The sequence below is a fragment of the Oncorhynchus keta genome, chromosome 12 (genome assembly GCF_023373465.1).
Source record: "Oncorhynchus keta strain PuntledgeMale-10-30-2019 chromosome 12, Oket_V2, whole genome shotgun sequence".
NCBI lineage: Eukaryota > Metazoa > Chordata > Actinopteri > Salmoniformes > Salmonidae > Oncorhynchus > Oncorhynchus keta.
Window position 1 is genome coordinate 29,734,067 of NC_068432.1, and position 26,597 is coordinate 29,760,663.

The 26,597-nt window shown below is 42.5% G+C and overlaps 1 protein-coding gene across 1 annotated transcript; it reads left to right on the forward strand.

Annotated features, from left to right (window-relative positions):
- The first annotated feature begins 1,711 nt into the window (after positions 1-1,711).
- LOC118391798 (sacsin-like) lies at positions 1,712-26,331 on the forward strand. The gene is given in 11 exon segments (XM_052457566.1): positions 1,712-1,971; positions 2,281-2,368; positions 2,562-2,673; positions 12,236-12,382; positions 16,060-17,485; positions 17,586-17,674; positions 17,784-18,802; positions 18,805-19,121; positions 19,225-19,733; positions 19,736-20,862; positions 26,110-26,331. Coding segments are annotated over 11 exon segments (5,316 nt in total).
- Positions 26,332-26,597: the final 266 nt, after the last annotated feature.

Below are 26,597 nucleotides of genomic sequence, written 5' to 3' on the forward strand. Positions count from 1 at the left end.
CATTGTCAAAACAAAGAAAACTCCTACTTCTTCCTTCTTTTAGCTCTAGGACCTGAGAGGGTGGTACGGCTTGTGCCAATATTGCATGTAACTCCTTCGCTGAGAAATCTTTCAGCCCCAGGAGCCGCAATTACTATGATTTCTATATTCCTGGACTTTCTCTACAACTTGGCAGTGCCACTGATTACCATAGCTATAAATGCCACAAATTCCACTTTCTTACCTTTGAAATGTCAGGATCCTGCTGGTGAAAGGCAACCCCTGCCTCCTGCATTGTAGGCCTATCCACTACCATGGACTCTTCTAGTGCACCATTCAAACCCTCAACCCTTTTCACAGCTGCATATTAAATGCTCTGTACAACCCTGACTTTGGCCACATCATTCTCTTTCACCCTTGTGGGGCATTCAGAAGACGTGGAGTCATGGTTCCCACCTGAATTGCAACATGTCACATATTCATCACCTTTATAACACATAATATGATCCTTTCCACAACTTGGACATCCTAGCTTCTCACTTCTGCAAACACTTGCTACATTACCAAAAGCTTTACAATGATCACACTGTATTGGTCTTGGGATAAATGCTCTGACTATGTAGTTAATATACAGGTACCTTAACTACACTTGAGTAGGGTGAGACTCCATATCAAGAAACAAAAGAACAGATAGACTTCTCTTGTTCACCATTCACCACACGATTCATCGACGTGCTTCAATCACTCCAGGAATATCTTTTAATCTCTTCAAAATCGACTTCCCACCAGGTGCCAGATATAACCCCTTTGATGAGTGCCCTGTTCCGAAGAGCCACACACGACACTTCAAACTTATCAAATCCGTTAAGATATAATGCACGTTCCTTCTGATCTGCAGAAGCACAAGAAATCAAAACAAGCCTGCCTCTCGTGATCCTCACAGCCATCACTTTACCCAGCACTCTCTCCACCAGTTTGGATAACTCATATGGTTTCTTCAAGATTGGTACTCTGCTCAGCTGCTCCTCATTAACAAACCGTACTCCTACTAGATACAAAAGGTCATTCTCATCACTGTACACTACTTTGCTCCGGACAACACTCCAATTCTCCTTTATTCTACCGCCATTGTATTCAGAATCCACTTCATCATCCGCTTCCGCCATCTTTCGTTCTCCTCAAGACCGCACTCAATACGCTGTGTAGCGCCATAAGCAAAGAATTATGCTCATCCAGAAGCAGCGCTCCTAGTGGCTGTTTATTTTAATGCAATCTGTTTTACCTTATTTATACCAGCATGTCACCCCAGTTTTGAAAGTGCAGTAACTGCAGTTGACTGTGGTATTTTGAAGACAGTAATTGCAGAATAACTGCAGATGTAAATGTATAGAATTTAAACATAATTTCTTCCTGCTTTTAGTAGATACACGGTATAGATTGAGAATAATGTGGTTTAATTTCCAACCATACAGTGAAAACTAAACCACAGTTTCTAAATCCAAAGGCGCAACATTGCAAGACTTCCCGGAATGCTTGCGAAACAGACCAAACAGACCAGGCCAGCGTTTGAGAAGTGAACAATTCTTCCTTAGTTGTTAATATTCTTGATATCTAAAGGCACAGCCTATATTTGAGCCAATGTCTTAAAAGTTGAAGATGTTATTACTCCAACCTCGTGAAAGTGTCAAACTGACCCATTTTTATTTTAGTCAAAAAACAACTTTATATTGTAATGGAGCAGGTCTCGGACCATCGAGCCCGAGGTCCGGTGCGCTATCAACTGTGCAGCAAAAGCATGCTCGATTTCCGCGCTTATAAACCCAGGGTCGTAACACTACTCTCTCCTTTCAAAGAGCGCGTCCTCGCGCTAGCCTGCGACTCTACGTCTTACAAGAACGCGCTCACCGGCCAAGCACACACACTGTCGTGGATGCAAGGTCCGATCAATGTAATGAAACAGCAGAGAGCAGGTCTCGAACCTTCGAGCCCGAAGTCCGGCGCGCTATCGCCTGTGCCGCAAAAGCACGCTCGTGCGGCAGGGTCGATTACCGCGTTAATAACCCAGGTTCGTTACACTATTGAAGGAATGCCTTTGATTGCCTGCACATGCGCAGTTCTGCATGAGACGACGAACGTTAGACCCAAGACGTGTTTCTACGCATGAGTTTAGCTAGCCAACGTCGCCATGACATCGCCTACAAGTGTGATCAGGGATTTCTATTGGAGAAACAGTTTTAGCCTATCTTCATACTGTAATGTCTTTGACTAAACTATCCAACTTCTTCACTTCCTATGGTTTAGAAATTCATTTGCTGCAACAGTTCCCCATTTTATTGATTACCTGAAGGACATCCTGCGGAGGTACCCTGATGGAGGACAGATATTAAAGGTGACTTTGATAATCAATCAATCATGTAGTCATCTGTTCATTCTGTACACTTACGGTAAATGCCATTAAAGCCACTAGATTTAAAGAAGTAGTGTGAAGATCTTGTATTGTATAAGTTTGCCATAGCCCAATGTACTATCCAAGTTAAAGGAACCTATGTAAACGTCCCTACCCCTATCTGTGCTGTGACCAGGAGCTTATCCAGAATGCTGATGATGCCGGGGCGTCGGACGTGGTGTTCCTCCATGATGAGAGATGCTACGGCAGCCAGAGCCTCAAGACTGAAGGTTTGGGAAAGTACCAAGGTAGGGTTGTTTCATATTTGTGGAAGATTGAAGAGGGTCATTACATATCTGCACCCATTTTGATTTGAACAAAACCTTTCATACATGTTTGCACATGGTGGAAGTGGTCAGAAAGTGACCTTTTGGATCTGAATGCCAAAACAAAGTTGACCTGTTTTGCCTACCAAGAGACCTCCATGTCTTCATCACTGAAAAGATGAAGGTTTGAGTTTGATGTCGTTTGAAAGTTTACAAACAGAGTTGTCAAACTATTCTACAATTTCTTGCAAAACAGTTTTATATTTTAAAAAATGTAATTTTTTCAAAACCTTAATGTCAATAATCTACAAACCCGTAAACTAAGATTTTTCACATCTTCACAAATGTTGTAGCTTGAAAATGTTTGTATTGTGCCTGTCTTCGGTTGAGACACAGCATACTAATGAATACAGGGTGGGTGTTATTTCAATCATAGAATTAATAGAAAATACCTATCCATTCAGATCCCTGTAATTCAGCTAGTACACCATTTGACATTTAAATTGAATTAAACTTTAATTTCCAATTACTATCAGAAAGATGGCAATCGGTCCACAACACTGTCGAATGTCAACTTGAATGGGAATGTCTATTATTTTACATTTTAGTAATTTAGCAGACACCCTTATCCAGAGCGCATTCATCTTAAGATAGCTCGGTGGGAGAACCACATAACACAGTCATAGTAAGCACATTTTTCCTCAAAGTAGCTATCAGCAAAGCCAGAGCTAGTAAGGAGAAAAGAGTCACGAGCCAGTGTTAGTTCTTTTCAAATTGTAACTTTGGGGGGGGGGGGGCTGACAAATTATTTAAGATACTCTTTGAAGAGGTAGGGTTTCCGATGTATTCGGAAGATGGGCAGGGACTCTGCTGTCCTAGGTTCAGGGGGAAGCTGGTTCCAACATTGGGGTGCCAGGACAGAGCAGCCTTTTTATTTATTTATTTATTTATTTTATTTCACCTTTATTTAACAAGGTGGGCAAGTTGAGAACAAGTTCTCATTTACAATTGCGACCTGGCCAAGATAAAGCAAAGCAGTTCGACACATACAACAACACAGAGTTACACATGGAGTAAAACAAACATACAGTCAATAATACAGTAGAAAAATAAGTCTATATACAATGTGAGCAAATGAGGTGAGATAAGGGAGATAAAGGCAAAAAAAGGCCATGGTAGCAAGTAAAACACTGGAATGGTAGATTTGCAGTGAAAGAATGTGCAAAGTAGAGAGAGAAATAATGGGGTGCAAAGGAGCTAAATAAATACAGTAGGGGGAGAGGTAGTTGTTTGGGCTAAATTATAGATGGGCTATGTACAGGTGCAGTAATCTATGAGCTGCTCTGACAGCTGGTGCTTAAAGCTAGTGAGGGAGATAAGTGTTTTCAGTTTCAGAGATTTTTGCAGTTCGTTCGAGTCATTGGCAGCAGAGAACTGGATGGAGAGGCGGCCAAAGGAAGAATTGGTTTTGGGGGTGACCATATAGATATATACCTGCTGGAGCGCATGCTACAGGTGGGTGCATGGTGACCAGTGAGCTGAGATAAGGGGGGACTTTACCTAGCAGGGTCTTGTAGATGACCTGGAGCCAGTGGGTTTGGTGACGAGTATGAAGCGAGGGCCAGCCAACGAGAGCGTACAGGTCACAGTGATGAGTAGTATATGGGGCTTTGGTGACAAAACGGATGTGATAGACTGCATCCAATTTGTTGAGTAGGGTATTGGAGGCTATTTTGTAAATGACATTGCCGAAGTCGAGGATCGGTAGGATGGTCAGGATGTTTGGCAGCATGAGTGAAGGATGCTTTGTTGCGAAATAGGAAGCCGAATCTAGATTTAACTTTGGATTGGAGATTTTCGATGTGAGTCTGGAAGGAGAGTTTACAGTCTAACCAGACACATAGTTATTTGTAGTTGTCCACATATTCTAAGTCAGAACCGTCCAGAGTAGTGATGTTGGACAGGCGGGCAGGTGTAGGCAGCGATCGGTTGAAGAGCATGCATTTAGTTTTACTTGTATCAAAGAGCAATTGAAGGCCACGGAAGGAGAGTTGTATGGCATTGAAGCTCGTCGAGAGGGTTGTTAACACGGTGTCCAAAGAAGGGCCAGAAGTATACAGAATGGTGTCGTCTGCGTAGAGGTGGATCAGAGACTCTGGTTCGTGCCCAGGCTCTGTCGTAACTGGCCGCGACCGGGACGCCCAGCGGCGTCCGGGTTAGGGAGGGTTTGGCCGGTAGGGAAATCCTTGTCTCATCGCGCACCAGCGACTCCTCTGGCGGGCCGGGTGCAGTGTGCGCTAACCAAGGTTGCCAGGTGCACAGTGTTTCCTGACACATTGGTGCGGCTGGCTTCCGGATTGGATGGCGCTGTGTTAAGAAGCAGGGCGGCTTGGTTGGGTTGTGTATCGGAGGACGCATGACTTTCAACCTTCGTCTCTCCCCGTACGGGAGTTGTAGCGAAGAGACAAGATACTAAACAATTGGATACCACGAAATTGGGGAGAAAAAGGGGCAAAAAATAAAAAATAAAAAAAACTGAATACGGACACAGTATTGTTTCTTATCGATGGCGGTTAAGATATCGTGCTTGAACTGGGATGAACGGGACCTGCCCTTCCGTAGGGGGGAGGGCCAAGAGACCAGCGGTGGCATAACGAATGACTCTTTTTGGGGTGTGGGGTTTGGAAAGGAGGATCTGATGGTTCACGGTGTCGGAGGCAGTGGATAGATCTAGGAGAATGAGAACAGAGGAGAGAGAGTCAGAGAGCCTCCGTTACACAGAGAAGAGCCATTTCAGTTGCGTAGCCATCTCAGTTGCGTGACCCATCTTGAATATTGACTGGTTAGGGTTAAGAAGATCGTTCTGTGAGAGATAGCGAGAGAGTTGGTCAGAGACAGCTCAAGTGTTTTGGAAAGAAAAGAAAGAAGGGATAAGGTCTGTAGTTTTTGACGTCAGAGGGGTTGAGTTTCGGTTTCTTGAGGAGGGGATAGGGCTGTGGTGGTCATGAAATATTGTCAGAAGGTAATTATCATGCAAATGAGTGCTGGTCTCACGGTAATTTACTGTTAATTAACCAACATGTTTAGCATGCCTTTGGAACATCTACATTTAAAAAAATAATTCATTTTATATAGCCATCACAATAAAATCCATTATTTATTTAGTTGTGATAAGCCTATAAACCTGGGAATGTCTTAGAAATCAAAACATGAGGGCTGCATGATGCAACTCTATATTGATGATTTGGAAAAAGATGCACAAAAAAAGCATGCGTTCTGATCCAAGTGCTTCCAGTGAGAGAGCGAGAGAGAGGATTGCATTGCTGCTATGCTTGTGTAGCAAGAAAGTTCGGGTATATCTAATCAATAGAAGATGGAATTAAAATGACAGAATGAAAAGAAAGGCTACAACAACCAAAAGCCAACAGGTAGGTGTAACGGCGTTCTTCGTTTGTCGAAAGAGAGTCGGACCGAAATGCAGCGTAGTGGTTACTCATGTCTTTAATGAACAAAGATCGTGATACATGAAATAACTTATACATATACAAAAACAACAAACGGAACGTGAAACCTATTACAGCCTATCTGGTGAAACTACACAGAGACAGGAACAATCACCCACGAAATACAAAGCGAAACTCAGGCTACCTAAATACGGTTCCCAATCAGAGAAAATGAGAATCACCTGACTCTGATTGAGAACCGCCTCAGGCAGCCAAGCCTATACAACACCCCTAATCAGCCGCGATCCCAAATACTACAAACCCCAATACGAAAATACAATAACATAAACCCATGTCACACCCTGGCCTGACCAAATAATATAACGAAAACACAAATACTAAGACCAAGGCGTGACAGTAGGCTGCTATTTAGGCTATAATCCAGAGTTATTTGTAGGCTAACTGTAGGATGGTGAGAAGCGCAGTAACATTATGGCTAGCCTCAATTAGCCTAGTTAGCTAGCTTCTCAGTTTAATGCTGTCAAGACAGGTACTATGTAATCGGATGGGATGATAAATAACTAGCAAGAAGTTAGTCTAGTGCGAGATAACAGTGGTTGTGGTCACTCACGGTGCTCTGAGCATCTGGCTTCCGGCCAGCCAAACTGATTGAGTGTGCTCACATGCTCCCTAAAAAGACATTAGCTAGGCTAATGAAGAAAAAAAACTGGAAAGCGGCGGTATTACCCCGGGACAGTAGAGGGCAATGAGTTAGTAATAGCCATCTATGACCAAACAAGGAAGTGACGACACACCCAGACAAGGAACAGACGGGCGGGAGAATACAATTGTGTACACAGAGAGAAACTTGACTGGGAGGGGAAGATGGCGGAAGTGGATGCTGAGTTCGAATTTATCAGCGTGTTGTGTAAATTACTGAAGACGAATGTTTGAATGGACAACAGTAATATTGAAAACTGTAACAAAAAGGAAATTGTCAAATTGGACTAGACGAAACGTGTGTAAATGATGATGGCTTCTTGTTGAGATGCGTTTGAGTAAGGATGCATATGAGAAACCTGTTTGAGGTGTGGAAAATGGTGAAGTGTGTGCTTGGAAAAGTGGAGTCTGTCAGAGTGACCAGGAGTGGTCTTATTTTGATTAATTGTATTTCTGAAGAGTAGAGGAAGATTGCAGTGAGCCTCAAAATAATCCAGACAACAGAAGTTTTGTGTGTTGAACTTTGGAGTAGAGCACCCTTCAAAGGAGTCATCTCAGGGGTGACAACAGGTATTCAGGTTGAATACCCGAATTGAATTCGTGGTGTGATTGGTGCCCAGCGTCTGACCCGCTGGGTGAATGGAGAAAAATAAGAAAGTCTGTCGGCCCTGTTTTTTGATAAAGAGCAAATACCATGGGTGTTTTCTATTAAGAGAATGTGCCTTGTTAAAAGGCTAAATAGCACTAAAGGGGTAGGCAAAGGCACTATGTGTAATCCTGGGATTAAGTGTATTTATTGGTATAATTCTATAATGGCCTATAGTTATCTGTACTTAATCCTATAATGGCACATAGTAATATTATAGTCCAATAATGTCATGTAGCAATCTTATAATTGCCTATATTCATCTGTAGTTATTATTTTCTTGGAAATAATGTATAGGCGCGGCACCAATATAATTGATCCAAAGAACTAGAGGGGAGCGGAAACCCCGCCCAGAGGAAATAACTTAGATTTGGAAACAATGGTGGAGTAAAGCCGAGGGGATATGGTTATTTGCATAATGTGGAGGGACTATGAAACTTGAATACGCATGAAACTGTATAAAAGGAGTGGACTGAGAATGAGTCCGGCAGTTTGTCCATGGGCCAGCTCGGCTTGTTACTTTGTAATGAAGTCTATTTCAATTCAAAAGTTCCGGTACCTTAGAAATAGGATTGAGCGAATATTTCCACGACAATACCTACGGATGTGAAGCTTGGTTATGTAAGATACGCCATAAGAACTTTCGTCCCCAAACCCCTGCACTGTAAGAATGGTAAAGGATTTGGCCATGTTTCAAGTGTGTGCAGACGAACAGAGTATACTGAAGAAAGGTGCGTAGATTGACTACTGTGTTGCAATTGTGGTGGGGATAATGAGTTCCTAGAGTGCCCTGAAAGGATGAAGGAAATTGAGGTGGCAAGTTAGAGCGGTCAATCAAATCTCCTATGTGGAGGCGATTAAAATAATTGAGAAAACATGTGATGCTAGTGAAGAGATGGTAGTGGATACACCACAGCCTGTAGTAAATGTTTGCTGTCAGACAAAAGATACTCAGTGTATTAAAAATATGGATTTTGTTGCATTCATTGCCACAGTTATAAACTGTACAGCACAAGTCTCAAAGAAGTCGAAGAAACTAGACGTTATTGTGGCTGCAACAGAAAAGTTTTTGGCACTCATGGATTTTACATCGGCTCCAGAAGACCAGCCCTCCCAGGTCCCCCTTGAGCCTGTGTAGGGATCAGATCTGTTTTATTTATTTATCACAGGTGTCCATCTCAATGAACCTGGGCATACCTACAACTACTGCCACACTTGTTGTCGGAGAGTCATAGAGAATGCATTCAGTATCATGGCTGCGAGGATGAGGATTCCTGGTCGTCCAAATGAGTGTACACCTGAAAAGACTAAGGACATTGTGAAGGCAAGTGTGGCTCACAACTTCCTGTCCTCCACAGATGAAGCTCATGAGCTGAACACAAGATACTTGCCTCCCGCTTTTGCTGACACGCCCCTCCCTTATGGCAACTACCAACCTGGAGAGTTGAGAAGTGTTGTTGCCTGCCACAACCATCTCCAAGAGGCAAGGAGACTCTCTCGTTCCAGGACGACATGGCTTGCAAGTGAAACAAGTTTAGGGACTACTTCCTCTCCCCCCTGGACGTGTGCCATGGCAGGAAGACAACTCAACCCAACGCCAGCAAATCATGTAGAATAGGCCTTCATTTGGAATGCTCACGCACGCCTTGATGGATGCATATAGACTCAGTTATTTGTCTGCACTGTCAGCCAAAGTACTAAAATGTACCGTTTCATCTTAATAAAATTAAACCTGATTCTATGATGTCTTTGTACATGAATTTAGATTGAACTATACCACACAAGTAGAAGCCACAAATCTACATTGCCAGCACGTGAAACACCTTGTATTGAGATGAAGAAATGACAACAGCTTTTTCAGCACACAAACATTTATCTTGCTTCTGAAAGTAAATCACAATGCAATGTGTCTATGAACAGACATGTAAATAACAAGTGTCAGGAATAAAATGAGTCAGTGTAGATACAAATATTTATTCATAGAAAAAATATTACAAGTGTCTGCAACTTTGCTCCTTTCGTCTTTTCCTCAATCAATATTCTCCCAGTCCCTGCTGCTGAGTCCTTTAGATGCTTTTTGGCAAACTCCAAGCGGGCTGTCATGTGCCATTTACTGAGGAGTGGCTTTTGTCTGTCCACTCTACCATAAAGGCCTGATTGGTTGAGTGCTGTAAAGATGGGAGAACCTTCCAGAATGACAACCATCTCCACAGAGGTGGAGCTGTGTCAGAGTGAACATCGGGTTCTTGGTCGACTCCCTGACCAAGGCCGTTCTGCCCCGATTGCTCAGTTTGGGCGGGAGTCTAGCTCTAGGAAGAGTCTTGGTAGTTCAAAACTTCTTCTATCTAAGAATGATGGAGGCCACTGTATTCTTGGGGACCTTCAAAGCTGCAGAAATGTTTTAGTTCCCTTACCCAGATCTGTGCCTCGACACAATCCTGTCTTGGAGCTCTATGGACAATTCCTTCGACCTCATAGCTTGGTTTTTGCTCTGACATGGACTGTCAACTTATATAGACAGGTGTGTGCATTTCCAAATCATGTCCAATCAATTGAAGTGGAATCAAGTTGTAGAAACATGGATGATCAATGGAAACTGGATGCACCTGAGCTCAATTTTGAGTGTCAAAGCAAAGGGTCTGAATACTTATGTAAATAAGGTATTTCTGTTTTTTATTTTTTATACATTTGCAAAAATGTCTAAACCTGTTTTGTCTTTGTCGGGTATTGTGTGTAGATTGAGGAATATTTTTTTTGTTCATCCATTTTAGAAAAAAGGTTGTAACGTAACAATACTTTCCAAATGCACTGTATGTATGAAAGGTTTCTTTAAAATCACAAGGGATGCAGTCGAAGTGATTGAAATCATATGGAACGACCCAAAATAAATAACTTGAAATTGAACCTTACATTACAAGGGCTCACTGTTGATTAGACAGCCAACATGGTGAATTTTCTCTTTAACAGTGGTTTATGAAATGTCCATTTTACTTCAACATTACACTACAACACTAATACATACATCAGAAATTAATAAAATACAGATCAATCTATATGTCTGAGGCTGACTTGGTCTCATTGCATGCTGACTGCTAGGCAGAAAATGTAGTAAGGGTTTTCCACAACATCAGATTAACAGCAGGGCAACGTGCCCAGATTAATGTGTATACTACTATGCAAGCTAGATATACTCAGGGTTTTTAAAGCTAGCCAGCTTCTGTTAGCTTCACATTCCAGCTCAGGCTTCATCCATGTTATGAAGGTGGATATTGATTGTGTACCTGCCTCTTACTCAAGCCTGGGCAGTAACTGCTCGTTCATGTCGCACGTGGCTAGTCGAATGCCAAACTCTAAATTGAAACGTCAATTCATGGGTGAGTCAGTGCCACTTTTTTTCATTTGTACTGAAATCAAAATGAAAAAAAAGTTATCTTGAAGATTCAGCAGGCTATGGTATGAAATAGACTGTTAGAAGTGCCTTCTTTATTTTATTACGTATTGTTAATGCTGTCTTTTTTGTTAGCTTTGGTGTACTTATCAATGCACGAGCACCTTTTTTCACACTCCTATCGATAAAATAATTGTATTAATTCATACAAAAGTAATACTGTGCTGAAGTTTCAAATGCATTCTGTCATTACTAAATGTGTAATGTGATAGGTATTTTAACATGACTATTTTTTTAACACAAAAAAAACATTACACAATATTTTGTCAGTTGTCTTCCTCAAATGAAGGGGATGATGACACAATCCTTGCGAGATGGAGGGAATGGAATAACAATGGTCCTTCATTCAGGATAAATGGAGTTAGCCCTTAGCCTGCCTTGGAGCAGGTTAGTTCTGAAGGATTTGTTGCCATAGAAATGTACCTGGCTAAAAGTTGAGCCACTGGTTATCCAGAGTTGAACTCCGAGTGGACCAAAGTTATCTCGCTAACTCGTCAAATCTCATTTATAGTATACCGCTTTGATTTAGAATTTTAATCATCATGCTGGAATGCAGAAATATTAGTGGTCACTTGCTCTGAGCATCAGGAAACATTCTCTCTCTGGCTCACACAGAGCCACCAGCAAATGTGTGGCAATCTGGCATTAGGGAAAAAAAGTACCACACTTTATATGCTCCCAACAATGTAATGTGTAAACCTGGCACTTGCCCCAGTACTTTTCAATCTGGTGTAGCGGTGCCCCATCACTTGATTTGGTTGAATAAAAAATATTGGTATATTGGACTGTTGTCATGTCTGTCAGCAGGTCCTAATGTATATGTAATGAATACTCAGGGAGAAAAAGGTGTATATTCACGTGCAGAGTGCGGCAGGTGTTTATTTCACCTTCGCAGAAGGTAGGAATCGTGGTCATAGGCAGGCAATGGTCATACACAGGTAGGCAAACAGGCAGGTGAATCAAAGCAAGGACTGAAGGCTAACTGGTTCTCACAAATGAGCTAGGAAAAGGCTTAATAGAGTCAAAACGAACAATACCTCACAAAGGCACGAACGGAATGAACTGAACTAAATAAGGAGTTGATGAAACCAGGTGAGTAACTAACAGGTGGAATCAATGAACAAAAATGAGAGACAGGGCTACGTTCAAGAACACAGAAACAGAACACAAGGTTGACTAAGAAAATAAATACAGAACATTACAGTATATGAATATCTGACTGTTGTCTTGTCTGTCAGCAGGTCCTAATGTGTATGAATAACTGACTGTAGTTCTGTCTGTGACCAGGTCCTGCACTGTATGCCTTCAACAATGCAGAGTTCACAGCAGAGGACTGGGAGGGAATCACGACCACAGGCCGGAGCATCAAACGCAAAGATCCAAACAAAGTTGGCAGGTTTGGGATTGGATTCAACTCTGTCTACCACATGACAGGTGAACCCCAAAGTATTTTTATCACCATAAAGAATCAAACAATGAGCATGCAATAGCTACTGTATTTCACAAGGTGTGGTTGATATGCTAAAATCCATAACACAGCGCATGGATCTACAGTGACAAGAACAAGTATGTGAACCCTTTGGAATTACCTGGATTTCTGCATACATTTTACATACAATTTGACCTGATCATCATCTAAGTCACAACAATAGACCAACACAGTGTGCTTAAACTAATAACACACAAATTATTGTATTTTTCTTGTCTATATTGAATACATACTTTTTCCAACCTACACTGTGAATGTTTAAGTTATGTTAACCACTAGGTTAATGACTTCTCCAAAAGCTAATTGGAGTCATGAGTCAACTAACCTGGAGTTGAATCAATGAGACGAGATTGGAGATTTTGGTTTGAGCTGCCCTGCCCCATTAAAAAAAACTCACTAAATTTGAGTTTGCTATTCACCAGAAGCATTGCCTGACGTGAACCATGCCTCAAACAAAAGAGATGTCAGAAGAACCTAAGATTAAGAATTGTTGCCATGCATAAAGCTGGAAAGGGTTACAAAAGTATCTCTAAAAGCCTTGATGTTCATCAGTCCACGTTAAGACAAATTGTCTACAAATGGAGAAATTTCAACACTGTTGCTACTCTCCCTAATAAGAGTGGCCTTCCTGCAAAGATGACTGCAAGAGCACAAAGCAGAATGCTCAATGAGGTTAAGAAAAATCCTAGAGTGTCAGCTAAAGACTTACAGAAATCTCTGGAACATTCTAAAATCTCTGTTGACGAGTCTGCAATACATAAAACATTAAACAAGAATGGTGTTCATGGGAGGACACCATGGAAGAAGCCACTGCTGTTCAAAAAGAACATCTGAAGTTCGCAAAAGAGCACCTGGATGTTACATAGCGCTACTGCCAAAATATTCAGATTAAACTAAAGTTGGGTTGTTTGGAAAGAACACAACATTGTGTGTGCAGAAAAAAGGCACAGCACACCAACATCAAAACCTCATCCCAACTGTAAACTATGGTGAAGGGAGCATCATAGTTTGGGGCTGTTTTGCTGCCCCAGGGCCTGGACAGCTTGCTATCATCGACGGGAAAATGTATTCCCAAGTTTATCAAGACATTTTGCAGGACATTTTGCAGGAGAATGTACTATCTGTCCGCCAATTGAAGCTCAACAGAAATTAGGTGATGCAACAGGACAACAAAAGTAAACAGAACCGTAAACAGAAAAGTAGACAGAAGTAAATCAACAACAGAATGGCTTGAACAGAAGAAAATACGCCTTCTGGAGTGGCCCAGTCATTCCTGACCTCAACCTGATTTGAGATGCTGTGGCATGACCTCGAGCAGTTCACACCAGACATCCCAAGAATATTGTGGAACTGAAACAGTTTTGAAAAGAGGAAAAATTCCTCCTGACCTTTTTGCAGGTCTGATCTGCAACTACAGAAAACGTTTGGTTGAGGTTATTGCTGCCAAAGGAGGGTCAACCTGTTCAAATCAAATTGTATTAGTAACGTACACATGGTAAGCAGATGTTAATGTGAGTGTAGCGAAATGCTTCTGCTTCTAGTTCCGGCAGTGCAGTAATATCTAACAAGTAACTTTTACGGGCAGTTTTACGACCTTACAACCACGTCATAAATACCACAGAGAGACTCCCTGACCATGTAATTGAGAGAGCATTTCACAGTAAGACAAAGGGATTCTCCCGCCCAATTTTACTACGTCCCAGAATTTGAGAATTGAACAACCACTCCTATTTTGGAGAATGTGTAAACGGTCGGTGGAGAAGCCAGCTACGACCCGGTCCATTTTGTTTCATGTTTGTGACCTCATGATAGGCAATACAGCTACATTACCCAAACTCTGTTCATACAGGTCCCTCAGTTATGAGGTTTGCATCTAATTATTGTATAAAATGAATGAGTAAAGATGAAACTATTTGCGAAATGATAACTTTTAAAATGAGAAAATCGTCTTCCCTGTAAAGTTTAACTAAGTCAGTAGCCACACCCAAGTGAATTGGCATTGGTTGGAAATTATTTCGACATTTCTATAAGAGCCCCAGTGACCCAATTCATGTTGAATTAAGCAAACCCCATCGTGAGCTGTGGTGGAGAATAGTTGAATATCCACTCTACATAACAAAAAGTCACTCAAGTTCCGAATACCGCAAGGATTTGTCCTCACGTTTAAAAGGGCTAATTCTAATGTCAAAAATACAGGCCAGGAAACGTGGGAGCTTGCTATACACGTGAAATGGTATGAACTCTGAACTAATGATCGCTCAAGAAGTGAGTCCTAGATGACAGCCTAACAGACTGTAGCTGGAAAGGTAGCAAATCTAATACGAGAACACTGACTGACGTAGATGAATCTCCAGAGAGAGATGAACCTCTCAGACCACGTGAACCTCTCACACGACGACCCGGAAGATTCCACAAAGAACATGGCGACATAGACTGGGCAAACTAGAGCCTCACATCACCAACTCAACAATCGAAACCAGCTTCACATAAATGCAATGCATTGCTTTTCCGAATGAGCTATCGTTAGTGGCATATGTATTTATGTGAGAATATCTTCCCAGGTCCAATAGAGACTCATGTTTCTTAGCCTTCCTTCCAAAACCCCTTCTCTTCTCTGAATCTATTGTTATAACCAAACTGTTTTTGTTTAGTCCACTAGGGATGGTATAATGTTATTATGTATTGTATATTCTGTAATTGTTTAATTAGTTAGTAATTAAATAAGTGAGCCAATTGGTGTAAGGACGATTTATAGTAAAGGCTGGGTTTCGTGCATATAACCAACATTTTACGATGTTCAGATGAGACTGACGAAGGTAATAATAATAATTAATTAATAGAAGACTAATTGATCAGATATTAAAATATCTGAAGTGTTATATTCTGAAAATTATAACTTTAATCTGAACATTTTCTGTGGTGCCCCGACTTCCTAGTTACTTAAATTTACATGATTAGTTTAATTAGGTAATGATAATTAGAGATTTGATTTGATAAAATAACAGTGTTCACCTTTAATGATACTAAAGACACATGGGTGAATGAGAATAAGTACATATAAATATATGGATGAGCAATGGCCGAGCAGCATAGGCAAGGTGCTACTTGTTGTTAATTGTTTACTCCATGTGTAACTCTGTGTTGTCTGTTCACACTGCTATGCTTTATCTTGGCCAGGTCGCAGTTGCAAATGAGAACTTGTTCTCAACTAGCCCACCTGGTTAAATAAAGGTGAAATAAAAAAATTAAAGAAATAGATGGTATAAAATACTGTATATACATATGATATGAGTAATGTAAGATATGTCAAATCAAATTTTTGTCACATGTGCCAAATACAACAGTAGTAACTGTATACTTATTTTCCACCATCATTTCTAAATAAATTCATTAAAAATCCTACAATGTGATTTTCTGGATTTTTTTCTTCTCATTTTGTCTGTCATAGTTGAAGTGTACCTATGATGAAAATTACAGACCTCTCTCGTATTTTTAAGTGGGAGAACTTGCACAATTGGTGGCCAACTAAATACTTTTTTGCCCCACTATAGTGTGGAAACCTATATTATACACAGGAAGATTTACAGCATTTCATTCATACTGATCATCTGATCATTTCTAGATGTGCCATCCATATTCAGTTCCAAGTACCTGGGCTTCCTGGATGCTCAGGACAAGCTGTTTGAGGAGGATGGAGGCTTCCGGTGGTGTCTGGAGAACAAGGAAGACCAGATAACTCTCCTGAATCTGCAGGATCAGTTCCAACCATTCAGAGATGTTGTCGAACTAGTCAGTGGCCAGAGATGGAATGACATCATCCAGGAGGAGTAGCACTTTAAAGGGACACTCTTTAGGTTTCCTCTGCGCAGTGAGGCCTCAGAGATCTCAGATAACCTGTATGACTACCACAAAGTAGTTCAGCTTTTCGAGAGCTCCATTGCAGATGCAGACATAATCCCTCTGTTCCTGAGGAACGTGTCATCAGTCTCTTTGCAGCACATTAACACGAACCTGTCCGTCAACACCCGGCTCTCAGTGAGCTCATCCAGTCCCACAGCTGATCCAACTCTGAGGCCCAGGAGTGATTCAAACATCAAGGGCTCAACCTGCTTCAAAACCATCCCAAAACCATACCTCCAACAGACAAAGACCAGGTGGCTTGTGACAACATGTTGCATGAAAGACGGAAATGTACCAAAGCTAGATTCACTTGCCAAGAAGCTAAGTTTCCGCCCTCATGTTGATTTGGCGTTTCCGTGTGGCCAGGAGAATGTCCTGACTGAGCGCAGACTGAGCTGCTTCCAGCCCCTTCCTAACAAGGACTCCAACAAGACTGGACTCCCGGTCCATGTGAATGCCTGCTTCGGCCTCACTGACAACAGAAGACACATCAAGTGGCAGGAGGAAGACCAGAAGTATGATGAAGCTGCAATGTGGAACGAGCTGCTGGTGAAGGAGGTTCTCCCTCACACATACCTCCTGATGCTGCAGGATGCCACCAACCTAGCCAAGACCACCACACTCCCCGTCTCAGCTGTGTACAAGATCTGGCCAGACCTCAGTCAGACCAGAGACAAATGGCATGGGATTGCTGAGGACATTCTACAACGTCTGTTTAGACAGAACACTGCGGTCTTCTCTCTAGCTGAAGACAAAAAACAGTTTGTTTCTCCTGCCGAGTCTGTGTGTCCATCCAATGACCCCAAGGCATCTGAAATGATGGCTGCCGTGACCAGGACCTTGATTGCAGGAGGAGAAAAGCTTGTCACCTTCCCAGATCATGTCTCCAGAGCTGTCCAGCAGGCTTTCCCAAACCGTAACACTCTGAAATGGGTGACTCCAGCTCTTGTAAGGGGTGTTCTCCACAGAGATGCCATGTCCAACCTCTCCATCGATGACAAACGGTCTCTGCTGCAGTTCATCTTGAGCGATGAGAAATACCACAACCTCAGGGATCTGAAGATGCTGCCTCTCAGCGACAGGACTTTCAAAACATTCACAAATGAAGAGAAGGACATTGCTCTTATTGACAATGATTCATTTCCAATGTAAATTCTTAATAATCTAAATATACAGTGCAGTATTTTTCACAGGGATAATCCATGCCTTTTTTTCAATAAACAATTTACAAGTCTTCTCATCATTCAGAGTGCTGCTGCCAGGTTACAAAGCCCTGTTTCTGCCGGATGATCTCAGCGACACTAGCATCCACCATTTGAGGCAACTAGCTAAAACAAGTAAGATAATATATTGTTCAATATTGTACAAATTCTGAAAGGTTTGTGGAATTGCAAATACCTGCATGTTTTTTACATGGTTATTATTGCCATATCTCTGTCATTTTAGAGAAATTCAACGTATTCAATGTGGATGCTGACATCGTGGCTACATTTGCCAAGAAGAGTCTCCCAAAGGACTGGGAACAGACAGATGGTCATGTCACCTGGAAGGTAGGGAGTGGCCAGCACCCACCCTTGAGGTGGCTCAGAGAGTTCTGGAAATGTCTCAACACTCACTGGGGATATCGGAGATGTTTTGAATGCATGCCACTGATACCCATCGAGCCTCTTCACGATACTAGCCAGTCTGTCAAACTTGCAAGACTACAACAGAATCCAACCACAATTTTTCGGGAAAGCAAACAAACCATCTTATCAGACAAAATCGAGAAAGTGATAAATAGTGTTGGGGGAACAGTGGTGAACAGAGATAAATGCCTGAAGCACCGAGATCTTGACTCGTACGTACTACCACCATCGCCTCAGAACATTCTACAGGTGTTCATGAACTTAGCTGCCAGTCAGGTCATCAGTGGAATCAGTTCTGCTCCTCACCATGAGAAAGAAGAACTCAAAGCCTACCTATCTAATCTGAATCCTCTCACAGTCCAGGAGCGAGATCTGCTCTCAAAGATGCCTCTCTTCCAATCAATGGCCAGAGAATACGTTGCCGCCCTATCCAAGCAGGCGGTGGTTCTGAGTTCCACCCCAGCTCTCCCCACAGAGCTCCCCATGCTGCATTCCATTGTCCGGTGTGCAACTGAGGCTGATCGCAAGCTCCTATTGTTGCTCAAGGTTGATCTCCTGGAGACCGCCCAGGTGGCCATTTATTTGGTTGATGGAGTTGAGAGGAAGTCTTTCAAGAAACAAGAGACTGAGAGAATCATGACCTGGATTTTACAGCATGGCAGTATCCTCTTCTTACAGAATGGGACCTTGTACAGAAAATGTAAGGATTTGAGCTTCATCGAAGTAGATGGAAAATTGAAGAAGACTTCCAGCATTTTTGATCCAAACAATAAAACCTTCCAAGTCCTTTTTGAAAGAGATTTTTTCCCTCCAGCTGTGTTCACCCAGACTCTCCAGAGATGCTTGACGGCTTAACACGTATTGGATTGCATACAAAGGAAATGGAAGTCTCAGCAGACAACGTGTTGCATATTGCCACCCATATTGAGAAATCACGTGTTCACTCACAAAGGGCTTTCAAAAAGGCAGAAGCACTTCAAAGACTATTGAATGACAATGACTTGCTTTCCCAGTTCTCTCATCAGCAGCTGCAGCACCTCTCACAGCTGCAGTGGGTCCCTTGTGAGAATCCTTGCATCACGAAAGAAAAGAACAAGCGGAAAAGTTTCTATAAGCCAGAGGAGATACGACATTCGGAGTACAAGAGCATTGTAGGGCATCCTTCATGACATCAAACAGACCATTGAAGAAAGGTCCCAACCATTTGGCGAACCCTCAGAGCTGAAAGTGTCAATAGCCATTCTGAACTGGATGTGGAGAGAGAAGAAGACCGTCAAGGTCAATATCCCTGTGCCGGTCATGGCAGGGAGTCAGAGATTTACTCTGCAACCTCCAGAGTTAATTGGAATAGAGCAGTGTGGGCAGTCAGAACCCATAACTCTGAGGATCAAGAACATCCTGAAGGAGTATGATGAAGAGAATGACATATTCAAAGAGCTCATTCAGAATGCAGAAGATGCTGGAGCAAACACCTGTAAGTTCATGGTGGATTTCAGAGACCACAAAGACCCAGCGGACAGCCTCATAGACCAAGGCATGTCCCTCTGTCAGGGACCATGTCTCTGGGCCTTCAACGACGAGCTCTTCACTGAGGATGATTGGAAAAACATTGTCAAACTCGGATCTGCCTCAAAAGAAAACAAGGTTGAAAAAATAGGGAAGTTTGGACTTGGATTTAATGCTGTGTACCATGTGACTGATATTCCTTCAATCCTCAGTGGCAAGGGGCTTCTGATACTTGACCCAAATGGTACACACCTGCAAAAGCACATGCAAATACTGGAATCAAACTGGACTTATCTCGGGAGCAGCTTCTGCACAGGTTTCCTGGACAATTCAGACCATATGAGCGCATTTTTGATTGCAATCTTTCAAAAAAGAGCACTCAGAAATTCTACCAGGGCACGCTCATTAAACTACCTTTCCGGACACGAGAGGAGGCTGTCAAGTCAGAAATCAGCGGAAATGTGTATGACAGCGATGGCATAGTGAAATTTCAACAGAAACTGATCAACTCACAAACTCATCTCCTCTTTCTGAAGAACATCAAGATGGTATCTCTTCAAAACCTCCCGAGCGACGGTTCCACTCCTCCTCAAGATGACCAAATTGAGACGCTTTTCACTGCCACCAGAAAAGTTGTGAGCACATTCAAGATTCCAGAGGACACTCCTCCAGGAACGATGCAGAATGATGCTCTGAAATCTCTGATGAAGCAATATGCGAAATGCCAAGAGGTCATTGACTGCCATAGCGCCAACATAGCAGAACTAACTCAACAACATTGTGATGGATCTGATGTCCAGTTTTGGCTTCTATACAATTGCTTTGGGACACAAAATTCTTTACAAATGGTCCAGACAGACAACAAGCATACAGTGTTCTCCTTGCCAATAGGAGGTGTTGCTGTACCATTAAACAAAGAACCACAGACTGGGAAATGGGTCCCAGGAGACACCAAACAAGTTGGCCAGGCTTTCAGCTTCCTCCCCCTCTCTGTTGCCACAGGGCTCCCGGTGAACCTGAATGGATCCTTTGCTGTGACCTCTAATCGGAGAGGTCTGTGGGAGAGTGGAGTGAAATATGACTGGAATAGAGCTCTCCTGCAGGATGCTGTTACAACTGCATATGTCACTACACTACTAGTGTTGAAGAATATGTCAAAAAATGGAGACCTTCAACGTTACCCGTACTACACCTTTTGGCCCAATGAAAAGAATGTGAGCAAGACCTTCAAACCCCTGGTTGATGAATTTTACTTTGCCATCACTCAGCACTTCTCTGGCAAAGCTCTGGAGCTCTTCAGTGACGGGGACAACTGGTGCTCAATGTGCAATGCCAGATTTCTGCACCCAACCATTCAAGAGGACAAAGCTGTAGGAGAGCTTGCAATGAAGGTTTGTCAAAGGTTTCCAAATGCATCTTATCATGTTGTCCCACTGCCATCGTGGGTGAGACAGAGCTTCATACAGACCGACTTTGATACGATTCTAAATCAGAGAACATTTGATTGGGAAACATTTTACCAAAACGTGGTATTCAACAACCTGAGCACTATGGACCAGAAGAGTAGGAACGCTCTTGTACTGCATGCTATTGACCTGAATGACGATGCCATTGACAATCTACTGAGGAGCTACCCATGCATTCCTACAAAGAAAAGTGGACAACTCCAGTTCATCAAAAAACTTGTGAATCCCCCTGGAAAAGTAGCATGCTTCTGTTTGAGCAAGAGGAAGGACGGTTCCTTGGGGGGACCAAAAATGACTTCTGTTCCTCTAAAAGGATTCAACGTCTGTCAGAACTGGGGATGCTGAGTAACCATCTCCTTTTGGAGGACATCACAGAGAGAGCAGAGACCATTGCCAGCATTTGGCAAAAAGAAAAAGGGAAAGCATACAAGCATCTTCATTGCATCCTGGGGCTGATGAGGGACTCCTTACAGGATAAAGCCTCACCTCACTGGGAGACTCTGAGAAACACAGAGTTCATTCCAGCATGTGCTCCAGTGAATACATGGGAAGGTAAAGATGGAGCAGTCAGGCTTCAAAAGCCTACTGACATTTACAGTGACTGATGTCGCCTTCTAGTTGACATGACACAGTCTGTGGTAGACTCTTCAATTTTGAAAATACACAGTGATGATGCAGTGCTACGCATACTGGGACTTTGTGAAAGCCCTTCACTTGAGACAGTTCTTCAGCAGCTGCAGGAAGCATCCAAGCACACACAAACATTTGACAAACAGATGCTTTTCAACATTGCCCTTGAATGCTACAGATTTTTGAATGAATGGCTGCAAGGAATCCACAGCCATTTTTGAGAGGGCACACTCATTCCCCTTCATCCTGATTGAAGACAGATTTGTGGATGTGAAATCGGTGGCAAAAATTGAGAATTTTGAGGCTAAACCGTATCTTCATGTCCTTCCTTGTCCAGTTTCAAAGAGCTCTGGAAATGTGTAGGCATCCACTGCAGGGCCCAGCACTGTGTGTGTACAACAACCAGGTATTTTCTGAAGCTGATCTGAGAGGCATTCAACAGCTGGGAGAAGGTGGAAAGCACAACATTCCAGGGAAAACTGGAAAATATGGACTTGGATTTAACTCAGTCTACCACCTGACTGACTGTCCTTCGATCCTAACCGGTGACAAATGGCTCTGCATATCTGATCCCAATCTGAAGTATGTTGAAGGTGGATCACGAGAATCACCTGGTCACAAGTACACTCTGAAGAACGAATTGAAGAACACCTTCATGGATGTTTACAATACATTTCTCCCAAACGAATTCGCTCTTGAAAAAAGGCACCATGTTTAGGTTGCCTATCAGGTTGTGTGCCATGGCAAAAACCTCAAAGATATCAAACAATGTTGTCAATGACAGAGATATCAATGAACTGTCTTCTGCTCTCCGTGAAGACCCTGAGGGATTGATTCTCTTCTTGAAGAACATCAGGAAAGTACAGTTCCATGAAATCATGAAATCAACACAAACACAGGAACGCTTAGAATTACTTTCTCGATTGAAAAAAGTATTTCTGAGAAGAGTCATGCAGAAAAGGTTCATTTCCAAAACCACGTACAACAGTCCCTGTTGTCTGATGGACCAACAACACCACATGAAGCCATTTACAATATCAAGATTTCATCATCTGATGAAAGGCAAAGCCAGTGGATCATTGCAGAACAGTTTGGCTCATTTAAAGGAAACACTGATATGAAAGGAGAGACTGGCAGAGTTCCCCAGGCATCTTTGGCAGCATGTGTAAGTTCTCATTGTAAACAGGATGACTTCAGTGGGCAAGTGTTCTGCTCCCTGCCCTTGCCTGGTAGAACTGGACTTCCACTCCATGTAAACGGACACTTTCAGGTAGATTCTTCCAGACGGGCACTCTGGAAAGAGGATGGGAAAAGTTTGAAGACTGATTGGAATGAGTCTCTGAAACGGAACATCATTGCCCCACTCTATGCTGGCCTTCTGAATTACATCTGCAACCTAAAGAAAGTGAAACCCAATTCCATACATCTTATTAATTCAGTCCTGGACAGCTCCTACTTGTCCTTCTTCCCCACAATTACCAAAGACATTGGCCAAGATTGGCATGAAATGATTCATGAAGTGTACAGGTCAGTCAATGAAAAAGAAATCTGTGTTTTTCCAGTACTACGCAGATCAACTTGTCAAGTCCAACCCCAGTCAATGACACACCTGACAAATGTAAAGGAGTGCACTGTTGACTGGTCAAGTGTGAGAAAGACAGTACCAACTGACACTCCTCATTTAACAAGCATGGAGAACAGCGTATCATTTTCTATTTTAGAAGATATTGGAATGCAGTTGGTTCCTTCATCCACAAAGATGACAAAAATATGGACCTGCTTCAAAACAGCTGGAATTGATGTGGAAAGAGTCAGTCCTTTGACGGTGGGAAACTACCTGAGGAAGAAACCACTGAATGATCCAACTCAAACTGAAATGGGTTTACCTCTACCCATTGGGCAGACTTTGATCAAAGACAAAGAGAGATGCTCCAAGCTCTTGGAGTACTGTATCGAAGATGTTGTAGTTAGCAAGAACACTTCCAGTTCAGAGAGCGGACTTCAAATAGCTGCTAACAAAAAGCATTCCAGATCACTCAGTGGACTTCCACTCCTTCTCACTCAAGATCAGATTCTCAGAGTGTTTGATCCTGAGTCTCCCAAGCTTCTGTCAACATTTTACGGATTGTTCCATGGACATCAAGAGGATTTTGCTGATTACACAAACAACATCAATCATGTTGAGGTTCTAGAAGATGGGAACTTTCTTGAGAAATTGACAATTCCAGTCACAGTTAAGTATTTGAAACCTATACTTCTGCAACTCCTTCAAAACTGTGAAACTGATCCACACAGTAGGTTACATGTACCAGACGAGACAATGCTCTCATGGCTGAAAGCGCTTTGGAAATTCTTTGATGGTCAAGTCAAATTAGCAGCTAAGAAGGGTGAAGGTGATAATCAGGCTCTGAGGGACATCAAGGAATTGTTCTCTGACTGCCCTATTTTGCCAGTTGTGTGCCCAAGACTTAACAAACATGTTCTCCAAACAATGAGGAAAATGTCCAGTGTGATTGACGTTGAATCAAAAGAAGACATGTCATCTATCCTCCTGAAACTTGGTCTCATGAAAATAAACATTCAATTCTTCAGACATGTGGACCAACTGCTGTATCAACATCTACTCCCTGAGCTCTTGAAGACAAGTGACTGCAGTGCTGTGTTAGACCAAGTCCACCAGCTGAAACATTCAGAGTTTCGGCATCTGTCTAGTAATGAGTTGATTAAACTACTACAGTTTCTGCAGTCTGGGATGTGCTCATCTAAAAACAGACAGGGCTACCAGAGAAAGCTCAAGTCATTGCCATTATTTGAAACCATACAGGGTAAACGGCAGCGGATTGATGGACAACCAAATGTATTCAACCTCAAAACAGAGTTCAAGGAAAGCTTTCCAGATTTGTACATGGCAGATGACAACAACATCTTCCTCAAATATAACTATGAACATGAGAGCTTGTCAGACAACCTGAGCATTAAAATCTTAAGTGATTTGGAGTACTATGTACAGTTTATTCTGGCTTTCCTACACAAGCTAAACGAAAACCAAATTATTCTCTCTGTCCAACTGTTGTTGTTGCTACAATTAAAACCCAACTACAAGTACCATGAAAAAATCATCTCTACAATGAAACATGTGAAATTCATTCGGAACATCAATGGGAATCTGCAGATGGCCTCTTACTACTTTGATAAGAATGAGAAGTTGTACGAAGTCATGCTGCCGCAAGAGAGATTTGTGCCAGAAAGCTTCTGGAAAATATTCCCAGATGGAGGGATCATATCTCATAAGGTTCAAGCAAGGAAACTGCTCGAAGAACTTGAAATGAAGTGCACTGTGTCAGATGAGGAGATAATTGAGTTTGCTCAAAAAATTGAATTGGATGCCAAAGTCACTGCCTGCCTCCAAGAGCTGAAACTAAAGTCGTCTACATTGTTTGAAACTATTTTGAAAAGGGATGACGTAAAGCTAGCACCAAACATTCTCAAAATTATTTCTGACATTAAGTTTGTTTTTCCTGTGGAAATTCAAAAGAGATTGTGCAGCTACCACCCGTCATTTGCTGGAGAGAGGACTGTAGTTTCAATCAGAGGTTGTTTGCTTGGAAAAGATCTCTACAAGTCCCTGATTTGGACAACCATGCCAATACTGCACTTATGAAGGTTTATTGAAAAGCATATAACAATGATGATAGAAGCAGGCACTGTTGAACAGCCCCCTCCGGAACGTGTGATAGAGAACCTCAGAAACATCTGTCAGTCACCATGCCAAACTCCTGACTTGGTTGGAACCCGAGCTGAAGTGTTCCGGACATCTTACACCTATCTACAAACAATAGAGTTTGACCCCAAGCTGTTGTCTGACCTCCCTGTGGTGCTGGTGGAAGAAGATTCTACTCTTGTAAAGACCAAGCAAACAGCTCTGGTATTGCCTCACGACGTGAAGTTTAGGCCATATTTGTATTGCATTCCTCCAAAGGATGTTAGGTATTCAGAATTCTTCAAGAAAATTGGCATCAAAGACGAGCCTACTGCAGAGCAGTACTGCAACGTGCTACAAGAAATCCATGCAGATTCCACCGACAAGCAAATCCTTCAACCAAATCAGGAGGAAACTGTCAAGTGTGCTGTAGAGCAGCTTTTTTGTCTGATTAGGAGATTGGAAGAAAATCATTTGACCTCAGAACTTCCCAAGGCTTTGTATCTACCATCAACAGATGGCAGACTGTACTCTTCAGACTCTCTGTATTTCAACGACACAGTCTTCCAGGGTAGCAGATTGGAGGGTGCTTTTAAAGATTTGAAACTCCTGGAGAAACTGAGCAATTGCCATTTAGGGTTCGACAGGTATGGGCATCGTAAAATGCTGCAATTGTTGCCCCTGGAGATACGACCCAAAATGCTCTCCCAAACTGTAGTAGAGAACATGGTGGAATCCAACATGCAACTGTGTGAGTACGGGGAGTGCTGCGAGTTCAGCGGATGGTTTCAGGCACATCTGTCCTCTACTCCTTTCAGGCATGGTCTGGTTTGTCTCATTAGACAGCAGAAAGAGGGCCAGGTGACGCTGCCACCATGTGTGAGACAGCCTTTGGCAGCATTGAGATCACCTGCTGCAAGAGCCTTGAAACAGTGCTTTGGCTTGGCCAGGAGTTACTGAGTGGCACCACTGCTGCCACACAGCTGTATGTCAAAAAGGGACAGCAAGGTTGCACCTTCTACCTAAAACACAACAACGACACAGCCCACAAAGTGAAGAGTTAGGTCATCATGAGACTGACTTATGAGATTAATGTCCTTCTCAATAACATTCTCGGCTCAAACCTCCTGCTAGTTCTGGGACACCTTCTCTCATGTGATAGCATGGAGGATGTCGAGATGGCTCTGGAGCAGAACGGTATCCATAACAGTGCCGATACTGGTAGCACCAATACCGAAGAATCCCTGAAAGGACCGCCAGAACCAGGAAGTCCTATTCCTGAAGAGTGGCACGGCACCCTGGACATGAGCTACCTCAACAACTATGAAGC